We start from the raw sequence: 12,364 nt of genomic DNA on the forward strand, positions 1-12,364 counted from the left end.
TGTGATACCATTCATCTTCAATTTATCGTTCCCGGCATAGTAGATCATATGATTGTCTGATTCAAAATGGCTAATACTAGTCCATTTCAGCTCACTAATGCTTAGGATATCTGTCTTCAAGCGTTCCGTCCCATTTTTGAAAACTTCCAGTTTTCCTCGGTTCATACTTCGTACATTCCACGTTCTGATTATTAATGGATGTTCGTAGCTGTTTCTTCTCATTTTGAGTCATAGCACATCAGCAAATGAAGGTCCCGAAAGCTTGACTCCATCCATGTCATTAAGGTCGACTCTACTTTGAGGGGCAGTTTTTCCCCAATCGTATTTTGAGTGCCTTCCAACCTGCACTGTTACTGCAGTACATGGACAGGGAACTGCCAGAAATTCAAGCCAGGTTCAGAAGAGGATGTGGAACCAGGAATATCACTGCTAATGTCAGATGGATCCTGGCTGAAAGCAGAGAATACCAGAAAGATGTTTGTCTGTGTTTTATTGACTATGCAAAGGCATTCGACTGTGTGGATCATAACAAACTGTGGATGACATTGCAAAGAATGGGAATTCCAAAACACTTCATTGTGCTCATGAGGAACCTGTACATAGACCAAAAGGCAGTCTTTCAGACAGAACAAGGAGAGACTGCATGGCTTAAAATGAGGAAAGGTGTGTGTCAGGGTTGTATCCTTTCACGATACTTATTCAATCTGTAAACGGAGCAAATAATCCAAGGAGCTTGATTATATGAAAAAGAGCACAGCATCGGGATTGGAGGAAGACTCATTATCAGCCTTCAACGTGCAGATGACACACCTTGCTTGCTGAAAGTGAAAAGGACTTGAAGCACTTACTGATGAAGGTCAACAACCACAGCCTTCAGTATGGATTACACCTCAACATAAAGAAAACAAAAATCCTCACAACTGGGCCATGCTACTTATTAGTAGCATGATGATAAACAGAGAAAAGATTGAAGTTGTCAAAGATTTTATTTTTCTTTGATCCACAACCAAAGCCCATGGAAGCAGCAGTCAAGAAATCAAAGAATGTACTGCATTAGGCAAACCTGCTGCAAAAACGCTCTTCAAAGTATTGAAAAGCAAAGTGTCATCTGAAGGACTAAGGTGTGCCTGACCCAAGCCATGGTATTTTCAGTCACCTCATATAATGTGAAAGCTGGAGAATTAATTAAGGAAGACTGAAGAAGAATTGATGCCTTTGAATTACGGTGTTGGCAAAGAATATTGAATACACCATGGACTTCCAGAAGAACAAACAGATCTGTCTTGGAAGAAGTACAGCCAGAGCGCTCCTTGGAAGGGAGGATGGCGAGACTTCGTCTCAAGTACTTTGGACATGTTATCAGGAGGGACCAGTCCCTGGAGAAGGACATCATGCTTGGTAAAGAAGAGGGTCAGTGAAAAAGAGGAAGGTCCTCAAGGAGATGGACCGACATAGTGGCTGCAACAACGGGCTCAAACATAGGAATGATTCTGAGGATGGTGCAGGACCATACTGTGCTAAGTTCTGTTGTACATGGGGTCGCTATGAGCTGGAAACTGGAGGGCACCTTACAACAACAAAACTGTAAAAATAAGCCCTGGTGGCACAATGGCTAAGTACTCAGTTGCTGCCAAAAGGTTGGGGATTCAAATCCAACCAGCGGCTCCACAGGAGAAACGCCTGGCGATCTGGTGGCGTATTACAGCCTAAAAAATCCCTGACATCTCCACTCTATTTCTGAGTCCAGGGCACCCAACAACAATAACAATACTGTAAATAACTACAGCTCTTTTCTTAAAAAGGTGAATCCTTATCAGAAAATTTTGCTGAGCCCCTGGTAACGTGATCCTTAGCTCTGGGGACAGTGAGGTCTCCCCACCGAGCTGTAGCCTGAGACAGGCCCGGGTGAGGGCGGGGCGGGGTCTCCGCGCTCGAGGGGCGGAGTCCCGGCTCCCGGGTCACGTGGGGCGCAGGGGCGGGTCTTTGCGCTCGCTGATCACGCGGTCCGGTGTTGACACTTCCGGGTGGGACCAAAGTGAGGCGGCGGGGTAGGGGTTTGCGGATCCGAGGCAGCCATGGCGTACAGCGGCCTCACCGTGCCTCTCATCGTGATGAGCGTGTTCTGGGGCTTCGTGGGCTTCTTAGTGCCCTGGTTCATCCCTAAGGGTCCTAACCGAGGGTAAGTACGCTAGGCCTGCCTGGGAGGGACGCGCGGGGAGGACGAGTCGGACCCGGGCGGGGGAGGGGGCGAGCCCCGCACCTGCCCGAGAACCTTTCAGGGGGTGCCCCCCACTCCAGAGTCAGGCCCTGACCCCCGTGGAGCCCGCCAGACTTCCTTATCGCAGCAACTTCTTCGACTCCTGGGCCTTAACGTGAGGAGAGTCACCTCGGGGTGGGGGGCGGGGGGTCTCTCCTTGGAAACGAGTTTTATGGGAATTTTTTTTTCTCATCACGGCCCAGTGTGAGGAGCGTGCCATCGAAAATGGGTTTATACTGACTCAGAAGTCGAGGTTCGTACCTAGTCGACTTTCGACCCTTTGACCCTGTTCTCTTTCCAAATCTGGCTTCGTTTACCTACACTTTAAAAAAAAAAAAAAATCAAATAGGTAACGTAAAAATCGCCCTCTCTGCATCACATGTTGCAGCTGCTTAGAGGACAAGCTTGTTCAACAAGGCCTGAGCCCAGGCCCTGCACCATAGCGGGCGACCGGAGGTAGCAGGGGCCTGATTTAAAGCGGGGTTCATTATCAAAGAGCAGGGGGTATTGTTTAGAAACCCCTGCGTCACATCTTTTGGACGGCGCTCCCACTCTTGTATTAGGGTAACAAGTTCTTGGATTGATTGGTAAAGAAAGACTTTTTTCCAGCTTTCTTTGTTACATGGAGCTTTATCTTTTTTGGAAGTAAAAAAAAATATATATATATATATGTATATTTTGTACCACAAAATGGAACCTCATCTTGAAATGATCCTTGGTATACCCTCTTCTGGTTCCTCTTTTGCTTTTTAGTCATTTTTTCTCAGCTCAAGATCATGTGGGGTGAACTTAGACTGGTCACATTTTGTCAGAAACACCATCTCTTGCTTTGTTCCTTGACGTTAATTGGTGGTTTCAAGGCACTCAATAAATACCTGTGGAATGGATAATTCTGTTGCCTTTATTAAAGCAAAGAAATTGTTACTGCTTCCTTAATACCTGGTGATCTGACCCCTTTGCTCTCTGGAATGAGCTTGCTTTATACACCTGTAACTTCTAGTCTAAAAATAAGTCCTGACGTTTTAAAAAAGGAAAAATGATAGATGAATTTCAGTGGTTTGGAAGTATTAAGTCTTCCCTTCTTTGCATCCCCCCGACCCTCCCCAGCATTGTTACATAGGGCCATCTCTCCAGCCTATCGTAGGGTGGAGAGATAATAACACCAGGGTTTTGGTGTTATTAAAACAATTTGTGTTAACCAAATTTTATTTCCAAGATTTGTTTCTCCTGCTGGAGTAGGAAAACAGCAAAATGCTTCTTTGTTGTCTTTACCTTCAACTCTCTCCTTGCCCTACTGCCTGCCTTTCCATCCTTCTACTCAGGAAAGCCTTTGTATATGTGCTGGTAGCACTGATCACTCTTTTCTTAAAGACTGACCTTCCCTCCCGCCCCCCCCCCACCCCCGTTCGGGCCCACCATGCCCAATCTTGGGACTTGATGCCATTGCTTTTATCCAGGGTAATGATACCCCAACAGTTGTACCTGGGCTGCTCAGTTTCTAGCCTGAGTGTCACGATGCAGGCATTTGACCTGCTAGTGATATATTGCCAGGTCCAATTCACAGCCTCCACCCCAATCCTTGTATTTCCTGCTCTTGGCAGGATGGAGCTGGTCTTGAAACACAGTGTCTCCTAGGAGTTACTGTGTTACATTTTGAGAAACACTGCTTCTAAGTAGATGATCCCGGTGACCTTGGGCAATTGAGTTACCTTTTCCATGTTCCCAATTTCTCCTTGTCAAATGAGAAAATTACTACTGAATTGTACTAGTTTCCCATTACCTCCTGAAAAGACTGCAGATCAGAAAATGTTAAGTACATGAAGGAGTATAACTGCCTCAAGAAGGATTATGGGTAGTTTTTAATACAGGAGAGCACTTCCTGGTGACACAGTGGTTAAGTGTTTGGCTGCTAACCAAAAAGGTCAGCATTTTGAATCCACCAGCCCTTCCTTGGAAACACCATGGGGCAGTTCTACTCTGTCCTATAGGGCAGCTATGAGTCAGACAGAATCAACTTGATGGCAATGTGTTTTCTGACTTGAGGGATTAAAAACATCTTTGTTGAGGAGCTAAGTAAAGGGAAGAAGGGAGAGGGCAAAAGAGGGCTTTGAGGTTGCATCGTCTTCCCTGACAGACCTCTGCACGTCAGAAAGCTGGAAATTGGGTGCTGAGGAGGTGTTTAGAAGGTTATCAGGACCTGGTGAGGCAGAAGGAAGAAAGGGGAGAAGGAAAAAGTCTTCTGAATCTAAGCATAAACTAAAGCAAGTCCTTTACATTTTCATTCTTTTCTGCAACTGTAAAAGGATGGGATAAAAATCAGGTCTGTGCCTGGAGACAGCTTTCCTGACCATTCCTGTTTTTCATGTTTTCCCTCTATTCTCTTTAAAAATCCACAGAGTCTCTAAAAGTATTAAGTTTTTCTCACAATGGCTCCCTTACAAGTAGATGAGGGGAGAGGGCCAGGATTGGTATTGGAGGAATTCGGTCAGCTTCTACTTTTTAATGAACAATTTTTTTTTTTTTGAGGTATATATTTTTTGGGTATATATATTTTTTACTCTGTTCTTAGTTCTCTGATAGACTCTTCTAGGATTTTGTAGCTATTACTCTAATATTACTCAAATTATTTAAACAAGCCTTTAAAATCAGCTAGAGATCCACCACTTATTTTAGCATTTTTTAAATGTTTTGTGTTAATGAGCAGTAGGCACCTACTCTAAAGTGTAGGGAATGTAGAGTATACAATTTCTTTTTATTGTACTTCAGGTGAAGGTTTACAGAACTAGCTTCTCATTAAACGGTTGGTACATATATTGTTTTATGACATTGGTTAACAACCCACAACATGTCAGCACTCTTCCTTCTTGACCTTGGGTTCCCTATTACCAGCTTTCCTGTCCCCTTTGCCTTCTAGCCCTTGCCCCTGGGCTGGTGTGCCCATTTAGCCTTGTCTTGTTTTATGGGCCTGGTCTAATCTTTGGCTGAAAGGTGAACCTCGGGGGTGGCTTCATTACTGAGCTAAAAGGGTGTCCGGGGGCTACTCTCAGGGTTTCTCTAGTCTGTGTCAGGCCAGTAAGTAAGGTCTTTTTTTTGTGAGTTAGAATTTTGTACCATATTTTTCCCCAGCTCTTTCTGGGACCCTCTATTGTGATCCCTGTCAGAGCAGTCTGTGGTGATAGCTGGGGACCATCTAGATGTACTGGACTGAGTCTGGTGGAGGCGGTGATAGTTGTGGTCCATTAGGCCTTTGGACTAATCTTTACATTGTATCTTTGGTTTTCTTCATTCTCCCTTGTAATGAACATTTTCGGACATAAAGAAAAGTAGAAAGAGTGCTATATACTGCCACAGTAATTATTATATTCATATTTGCTTTATCTATGAATAAATGTACATGAGTATGTATGTATCCAAAATCCAAACCCCTTGCCATCAAGTTGATTCCAACTCAGCGACCCTATAGGACAGAGTAGAGCTGTTTCCAAGGCCGTAAATCTTTAGGGAAGCAGACTGCCGCATCTTTCTCCAGAGGAGTGGCTAGTGGGTTGAAACCATCTACGTTTCGGTTAGCAGCCAAGTGCTTAACCTCTGTGCTTGCTACCAGGGTTCCTGGTGTGTGTACATATGTAGATCTAGATATGTATATGTAAATCAAAACCAGTTGCCAGCAAGTCAGTTCCAACTCATGGCGACCCTGTGTGTGGGAGTAAAACTCTGCTCTGTGGGGTTTTCAGGGGTTGATTTTTGTGAGGTAGATTGTCAGGCCTTTCTTCCGAGGTGCTTCTGGATGGGTGTGAGTGTGTTAACCGTTTGTGCCATCCAGGGTGTGAGTGTGTCCGTCTTGCTCTCCCCTCACTCCCTCTGTATATAGTATATAGACAATTTTTATTTTTTATTTCGCTGAACTACTTGAAAGCAAGTTGCAGTCATCATGACATTTCACCCCTAGATACTTCAGCAGCCAGCTCCTAGGAATAAGGACACTAGAAGGTTATGTTTTAATCGTGGAGCTTTTGATATCAAACTGTGAAGCAGGTAATACACGGGAGCCTCAGCTGTTTCAGCTCCCGAGACGGTCTTGGAGAAGACAGGAGAGAGGGAAGGGGAGTGATGGGAGAATGGGGAAGATGAGCAAAAGTTTGGGATTGAAAATAATAAACGTGATGTGTTCGGGGAAGAGTGAGGGGACCTACCTTCAGGAATAAGGAATGGATTGATGTTTAAAAGTAGAGGGGAGTGAGGAAGATGAGTGGAGGGAATTAGGTCAAGGACCTAGATATGATTCTGTAGGAAACAGGTTATCAGAACTTTTTAATTGTGCAACTGTCAAAGTTTTTTAGCATAAGCCCCTATACATGTTTATATGTTATAAATGTAATCTGTAAATTATATATTTTGATGGTTCTGCCTTCAAAATACATCCAGAAGCTGACCAGTTCCCAGTACCTGCACTGCTACCAGCCTGGTCCACTCAGATGATCACAGTTCTCCCCTAACTGGGTTCCCTGCTTTTCCCCTTTGTCCCTCTTCCTCCAGTTCATTTCCACCCAGTAGAGAGATCCTATTAGAATATTATTTTGCATTCATTTTTAAAATTATTGTTGTGGTAAAATATATATACATAACAAAGCATTTGCCATTTTAACCATTTTTAAGAGTAGAATTCAGTGACGTTAATTACATCCAGCATGTTGTGCAACCGTTACCATTGTCCATTTTCAAATGTTTTTCATCTCCCAAACCTAGTACCACTTACTATTAGAATTTGAATCAGATTTTGTCAGCCCTCTCTGCTCCTGAAATTCTGCAAATAACTTACTTCCCTTTTCACTCAGTTTAAAAGCCCAAGTCTTTTCAGTGGCTACCTGATAAGTCTTTGACCTCAACTCCTCCTCACCTCCCCTTGCATTGCTGCACCCAGACAGGCTCTTTCCTTGCCTTTGAACCCCACATACCCTCTGGCCTCATGCTTTTGCATTTGCTGTTCCCTCTGCCGGGAGGGCTCCCTCACCTCCATCTGGTCTTCACTCACATGTCACCTCTTCAGCAAGGCCTTTACTCACCACCTTCTTTAATGTTGCAACCGTGCCCTGCAACCCCCTGTATGCCCTATCCTCCTTTCTTCTTTATGTTTCTCCATTGCACTTATCATCTGGCATACGAAAATATGTATATTTATATACACCTGTGTGTGCATATATGTATGTATATACGCTTGTGTATGTATCCGTTTCTGTGGAGTCGATTCTGACTAATGGCCGTCCCCTGTGTTACAGAGGGTTTTGTTGGCTGACCCTGGTGGCGTAGTGGTTAAGAGTTTGGCTGCTAACCAAAAAGCTGGCAGTTCGAATCCACCCAGGCGCTCCTTGGAAACCTTACAGGGCAGTTCTACTCTGTCAGAACCTACTTGATGGCAACAAGTTTTGTTTTGTTTTTAATCTTTATAGAAGTAGACCGCCAGGCCTTCTTCCATGGTGCTGCTGGGTGGATTTGAACTGCCAGGCTCTCAGTTAGTAGTCCAGCACAAACTGTTTATGCCATCCAGGGACTATGTATAGAGAGAGAGCCCTGGTGGTGCAGTGGTTGAGAACTATGGGTGCTAACCAAAAGGTTGGCAGTTCAAATCTACCAGCTGCTCCTTGGAAACCCTATGGGGCAGTTCTTCTCTATCTTACAGGGTCACTGTGAGTTGGAATTAACTCAACAGCAATGGGTTTGTCTGTCTTTTGTATGTATATATACATATACATAGGAAACCCTGGTGGCGTAGTGGTTAAGTGCTACAGCTGCTAACCAAAACGGTCAGCAGTTCAAATCCACCAGGTGCTCCTTGGAAACTCTATGGGGCAGTTCTACTCTGTCCTTTAGGGTCACTGAGTTGGAATCAACTCAGCGGCAACTGGTTTGGTTTTTTTTGGTTACGCATATACATGTATATATACATACATATATTTATACACATACGCACATATGGTTGTTGTTTATTTGTTTACCTTATTCATTTTCTGTGTCGCCCCACTATCATGCGAACTTCACCAGGGCAGGAGTTTTCATTAGTTCTGTTCACTAGTGTGACACCAGAGCCTGGCACTCCCTAGATGCTCAGTGAAAATCTGTTGAATGAATGCATGTGCCAGTAACACACAGGCATAGAACTTCTAAAGGATGAGTTAAAAATGAATATAAATAGGAGCGTTGATACTTGCTTCCCACGTTCTGGAGCCCTGGTGTTGCAGTGGTTAAGAGCTCAGCTGCTAACCAAAAGGTCAGCAGTTCAAATGCAGCCACTCCTTGGAAACCCTATGGGGCATTTCTACTCTTCCCTGTAGGGTCTCTGAGTCAGGATCGACTCAATGGCAATGGGTGTTTTGGTTTTCACATTCTGGGAACTAGTCTTGCTCAGTCCTTAGAGTGTAGAGACCCCTCTTCGGAAATCTTTTCTATGGAGGATGGATGGAGAGCCGTGAAAAGACCTTAAACTGGAGAGTGATGTGATGAATGTTTTAGAAAGAACAGAAGAAGGAGGACGTTTTGAATCTCTCAGCAGTTAGCTAGCCAGATGAACTTGATGAATGTTGGTGCTGGCAGTGGGAATGGAAAGGAAGAAATCCACATGAGGGGTGTTTTAGGTTCCTAGGGCTGCTCTAACCAAGTACCACAAAGTGGGTGGCTTAACATGACAGAAATTTATTGTCTCACAGTTGTGAAAGCTAGAAGTCCAGTGAATTCAGGGTGTTGGCAGGGCCACGTTCTTTCCAGAGGCTCTAGGGGAGGATCTATTGAAGTCACTCCCAGCTTCTGGTAGTCCCAGGCTTTCCTTGGTTTGCAGCTGCAGCACAGCTCCACCTCAGCAGCCACGGTGACATGCTGTTTTTCCTTCTGTACGTGCCTTTAATCCTATTTTTATAAGGACACCATTCTGATTGGATTTGTGTCCCTCTACTCCAGTGTGGCCTTATGTTTCTTTTTGATTGTACTTTAGATGAAGGTTTACAGAACAAACTAGTTTCTCATTAAACAGTACACACTGTTTTCTGACCTTGGTTAACAACCCCACGACATGTCACCACTCTCCCTTCTCGACCTTGGGTTCCCTGTTACTAGCTTTCCTGTCCCCTCCTACCTTCTTGTAGTCTTTGCCCCTGGACTGTTGTGCCGCTTTAGTCTCGTTTTGTTTTATGGGCTCTTCTAATCTTTGGCTGAAGGGTGAACCTCAGAAGTGACTTCATTACTGAGCTAAAAGGGTGCAGTATGACCTTAATTGATGACATCTTCAGAAGCTTCGTTGCCTAACAAGGTCACATGCATAGGAACAGGCGTGAGAGCTTCAGCATACCTTTTTGGGGGTACGGTTCAATCCATAACGGGGAGAGATCCCTCAGGGAATGAATCCACAGCATTAGGTGACTGAATGCAAGGGTGCAGAGGAGGGGTGAGCAAAAAGATGAGAGATTTGAGGGGGGGTGGGAGGGGCAGAAATGGCAGGGCTTCTTCTGGTGAGTAGGAAATTTAGAAGGGGAGCTTTTGGGGAGAGAATATCATGAATTAAGTTTGGGAACTGTTGAATTTCTAAGATCCAGGGTTAAATGTTTTTTAGACAGGAACGGAGCTCAGGGCTACAAAGTGATATTTTTAGAAGTACAGTGTTACTCCATTGCAGAAAATACTACCAAATAGAGTAAGTGGTTTGAATGTCAAAACTAATTGTCACTGTGGCCTTTTCTGTTTGGTTTCAGATGGATTTGGATTTTATATCTCAGCTGCGGCATCAGTACACATCTCTTTAAATATAAATGTTTGTTTAGTTAAATTTCTACCAAATGCACCTCAGGGCACAGTGCAGTAGTGGGTGTTAGAATAGATTCAGATCCATTTTCTTGGTACACAATCCACGTCAGTTTGAGAGTTTGGGAAGGGGAGTTAAACTATTCTGCAGTGTCTGGATAGTTTGTTATCTAATAACATATGCCTTTTTTTTCTTTTTTTAGAGTTATCATCACTATGTTGGTGACCTGTTCAGTTTGCTGCTACCTGTTGTAAGTACAATGTCTCTTACAAGTTGTTTTTTCTCTTAAACTGATAGCAGCTGTCTTAGTTATCTAGTGCTGGTATAGGAGAAATACCACAAGTGGATGGCTTTAACAAACAAATTTATTCTGTCTCAGCCTAGGGGGCTAGAAGTCCAAATTCAGAGCACCAACTCTAAAAAAGGCTTTCTCCGTCAGCTCTCGGGGGAAGGTCCTTGTCATCAATCTTCCCCTGGTCTAGGAGCTTTTCAGGGCACAGATCCCAGGTCCAGGGGATGTGCACTCCTGGCTCTTCTTGCTTGGTGGTAATGAGGTCCCCCAGTCTCTCTGCTGCTTGTCTCTTTTATATCTCAAAAGAGATTGATTCAAGACACAGCCTAATCTTGTAGTTTGAGTCCTGCCTCATTAACATAACAGCCTATAGTCTTGCCTAATTAACATGATAGAGGTAGGATTTACAGCACATAGGATAATCACATCAGATGACAAAGTGGCGGACAATTGGACAGTACTGGCAATCATGGCCTAGCAAAGTTGATACACACTTTGGGGGGACACAACTCAATCCACAACAGCAGTTAGTCTCGGTATTTATAATATGCGTGATTGAAAACTGCATCAGCAGAGCATGAGTTCTTGTGAAGCTGTCTGCTTTTGTTCATTGGACCAGTCCCCTCATGTAAGATCTAGAAATAATGTCCTAAATTGCAAATAGCACACTCTTCCTGTGTTCAGTATGTTTTACTTACCAGATGTACAGATGCTCTGTCTTTCTGGGAATACAAATGTAACTTTTTGGCACACATTTAAAGTTTATAATTAGCCAGAAATTGTAATTGTACTACTTTATATTTTACTACTTGTGAAGTATTTAGGCCTACTCATTCCACTTAAATGTCTCACTGTAAAGCCAATCAAACCCTTCTTTATTATGACTTGTTATCTGATGAACAGAAGTTGAGCTAGAATTATCAAAATCCAGTAGAGTAAGGACAATTTTTTTAAAGCAATTCATTGTATGATAATAATTAGCAGCTATTTGAATAGATTATAGGGTTTATATAAATTGTTGAGTGAAAACTATTTTAAGCTATATAAGATGATTCCTTTCATCAACATATAGTTTTAGAATGCTGTTATCCTCATGAGTACCAGAAGTGGCAGAACTGCAGTTGAACAATTTTAAAGACTTTTCTAACTCTTACCTACATTCTCCCCTTCCCTGAAGAAGATAGAACAAGCCAAGTCCCAGAGAAAAGCTGAGTGTTCACCAATCCCTGGGGAGAAGAGCTACTTCAGAATATTCAAAGAGCCTTGGGATTTCTTCTCTTTTCTTTTTTAAATTGAGATATAATTCACATATCATAGAATTCATCCTTTGAGGGATTTCTTTTTAGAGTTTAGAACCAGTGATTCTCTTATCTTAAAGAGAACTTTCTAGCTTCCCGAGACCTCAGTGATATGGAAAGGGTTGGTGGTGGCGAAACCATTGTTTGGTGCCCGCCCCTAAGTGGGTAGGAAGCAGCAGTTCCAGTCCTGAGGTGAAAGGCCACGCATAGCTCTGACCCTGACTCTGTGTGTGTCCTGTGTCTGGGGACCTCTGCACTGAGATCTTTCAAAGAGGTTTGCTGAAGTGAACTGTCTTAGTCATTTAGTGCTGCTATAACAGAAATATCACAAGTGGATGGCTTTAACAAAGAGGCATTTATTTTCTCACAGTCTGGTAGGCTAGAAGTCCAAATTCAGGGTGTCAGCTCCAGGGAAAGGCTTTCTCTCTCTGTCGGCTCTGAAGAAGGTCCTTCTCGTCAGTCTTCCTCTGGGCTAGGAGCTTCTCTGTGCAAGAAACCCGGGTCTAAAGGATGTGTTCTGCTCCCGGTGCTTCTTGGTGGCATGAGGTCCCCAATTCTCTGCTTGTTTTCCTTTCCTTTTTATCTCTTGAAAGATAAAAGGTGGTGTGGCCGATAACTCCAGGGAAACTCCCTCTACATTGGATCAAGCATATGGCCTGAGCAAGGGTGTTTACATTCCACCTTAATTGTCTTTAACATAAAATTACAATCACCAAATGGAGGGCAACCAC

At 43.6% G+C, this 12,364-nt stretch overlaps 1 protein-coding gene across 2 annotated transcripts in view; it reads left to right on the plus strand.

Annotated features, from left to right (window-relative positions):
• Positions 1-1,984: 1,984 nt before the first annotated feature.
• Positions 1,985-12,364, plus strand: part of ATP6V0E1 (ATPase H+ transporting V0 subunit e1) — a 41,645-nt gene continuing 31,265 nt past the window's right edge. For both annotated transcript variants that reach the window (XM_049874337.1, XM_049874338.1), the window contains exons 1-2: positions 1,985-2,179; positions 10,246-10,293. In XM_049874337.1, the coding sequence (XP_049730294.1) occupies positions 2,076-2,179; positions 10,246-10,293 (152 nt within the window). In that variant the 5' untranslated portion in view covers positions 1,985-2,075. The remainder of the gene's footprint in view (positions 2,180-10,245; positions 10,294-12,364) is intronic.

The sequence above is a fragment of the Elephas maximus genome, chromosome 2 (assembly GCF_024166365.1).
Source record: "Elephas maximus indicus isolate mEleMax1 chromosome 2, mEleMax1 primary haplotype, whole genome shotgun sequence".
NCBI lineage: Eukaryota > Metazoa > Chordata > Mammalia > Proboscidea > Elephantidae > Elephas > Elephas maximus.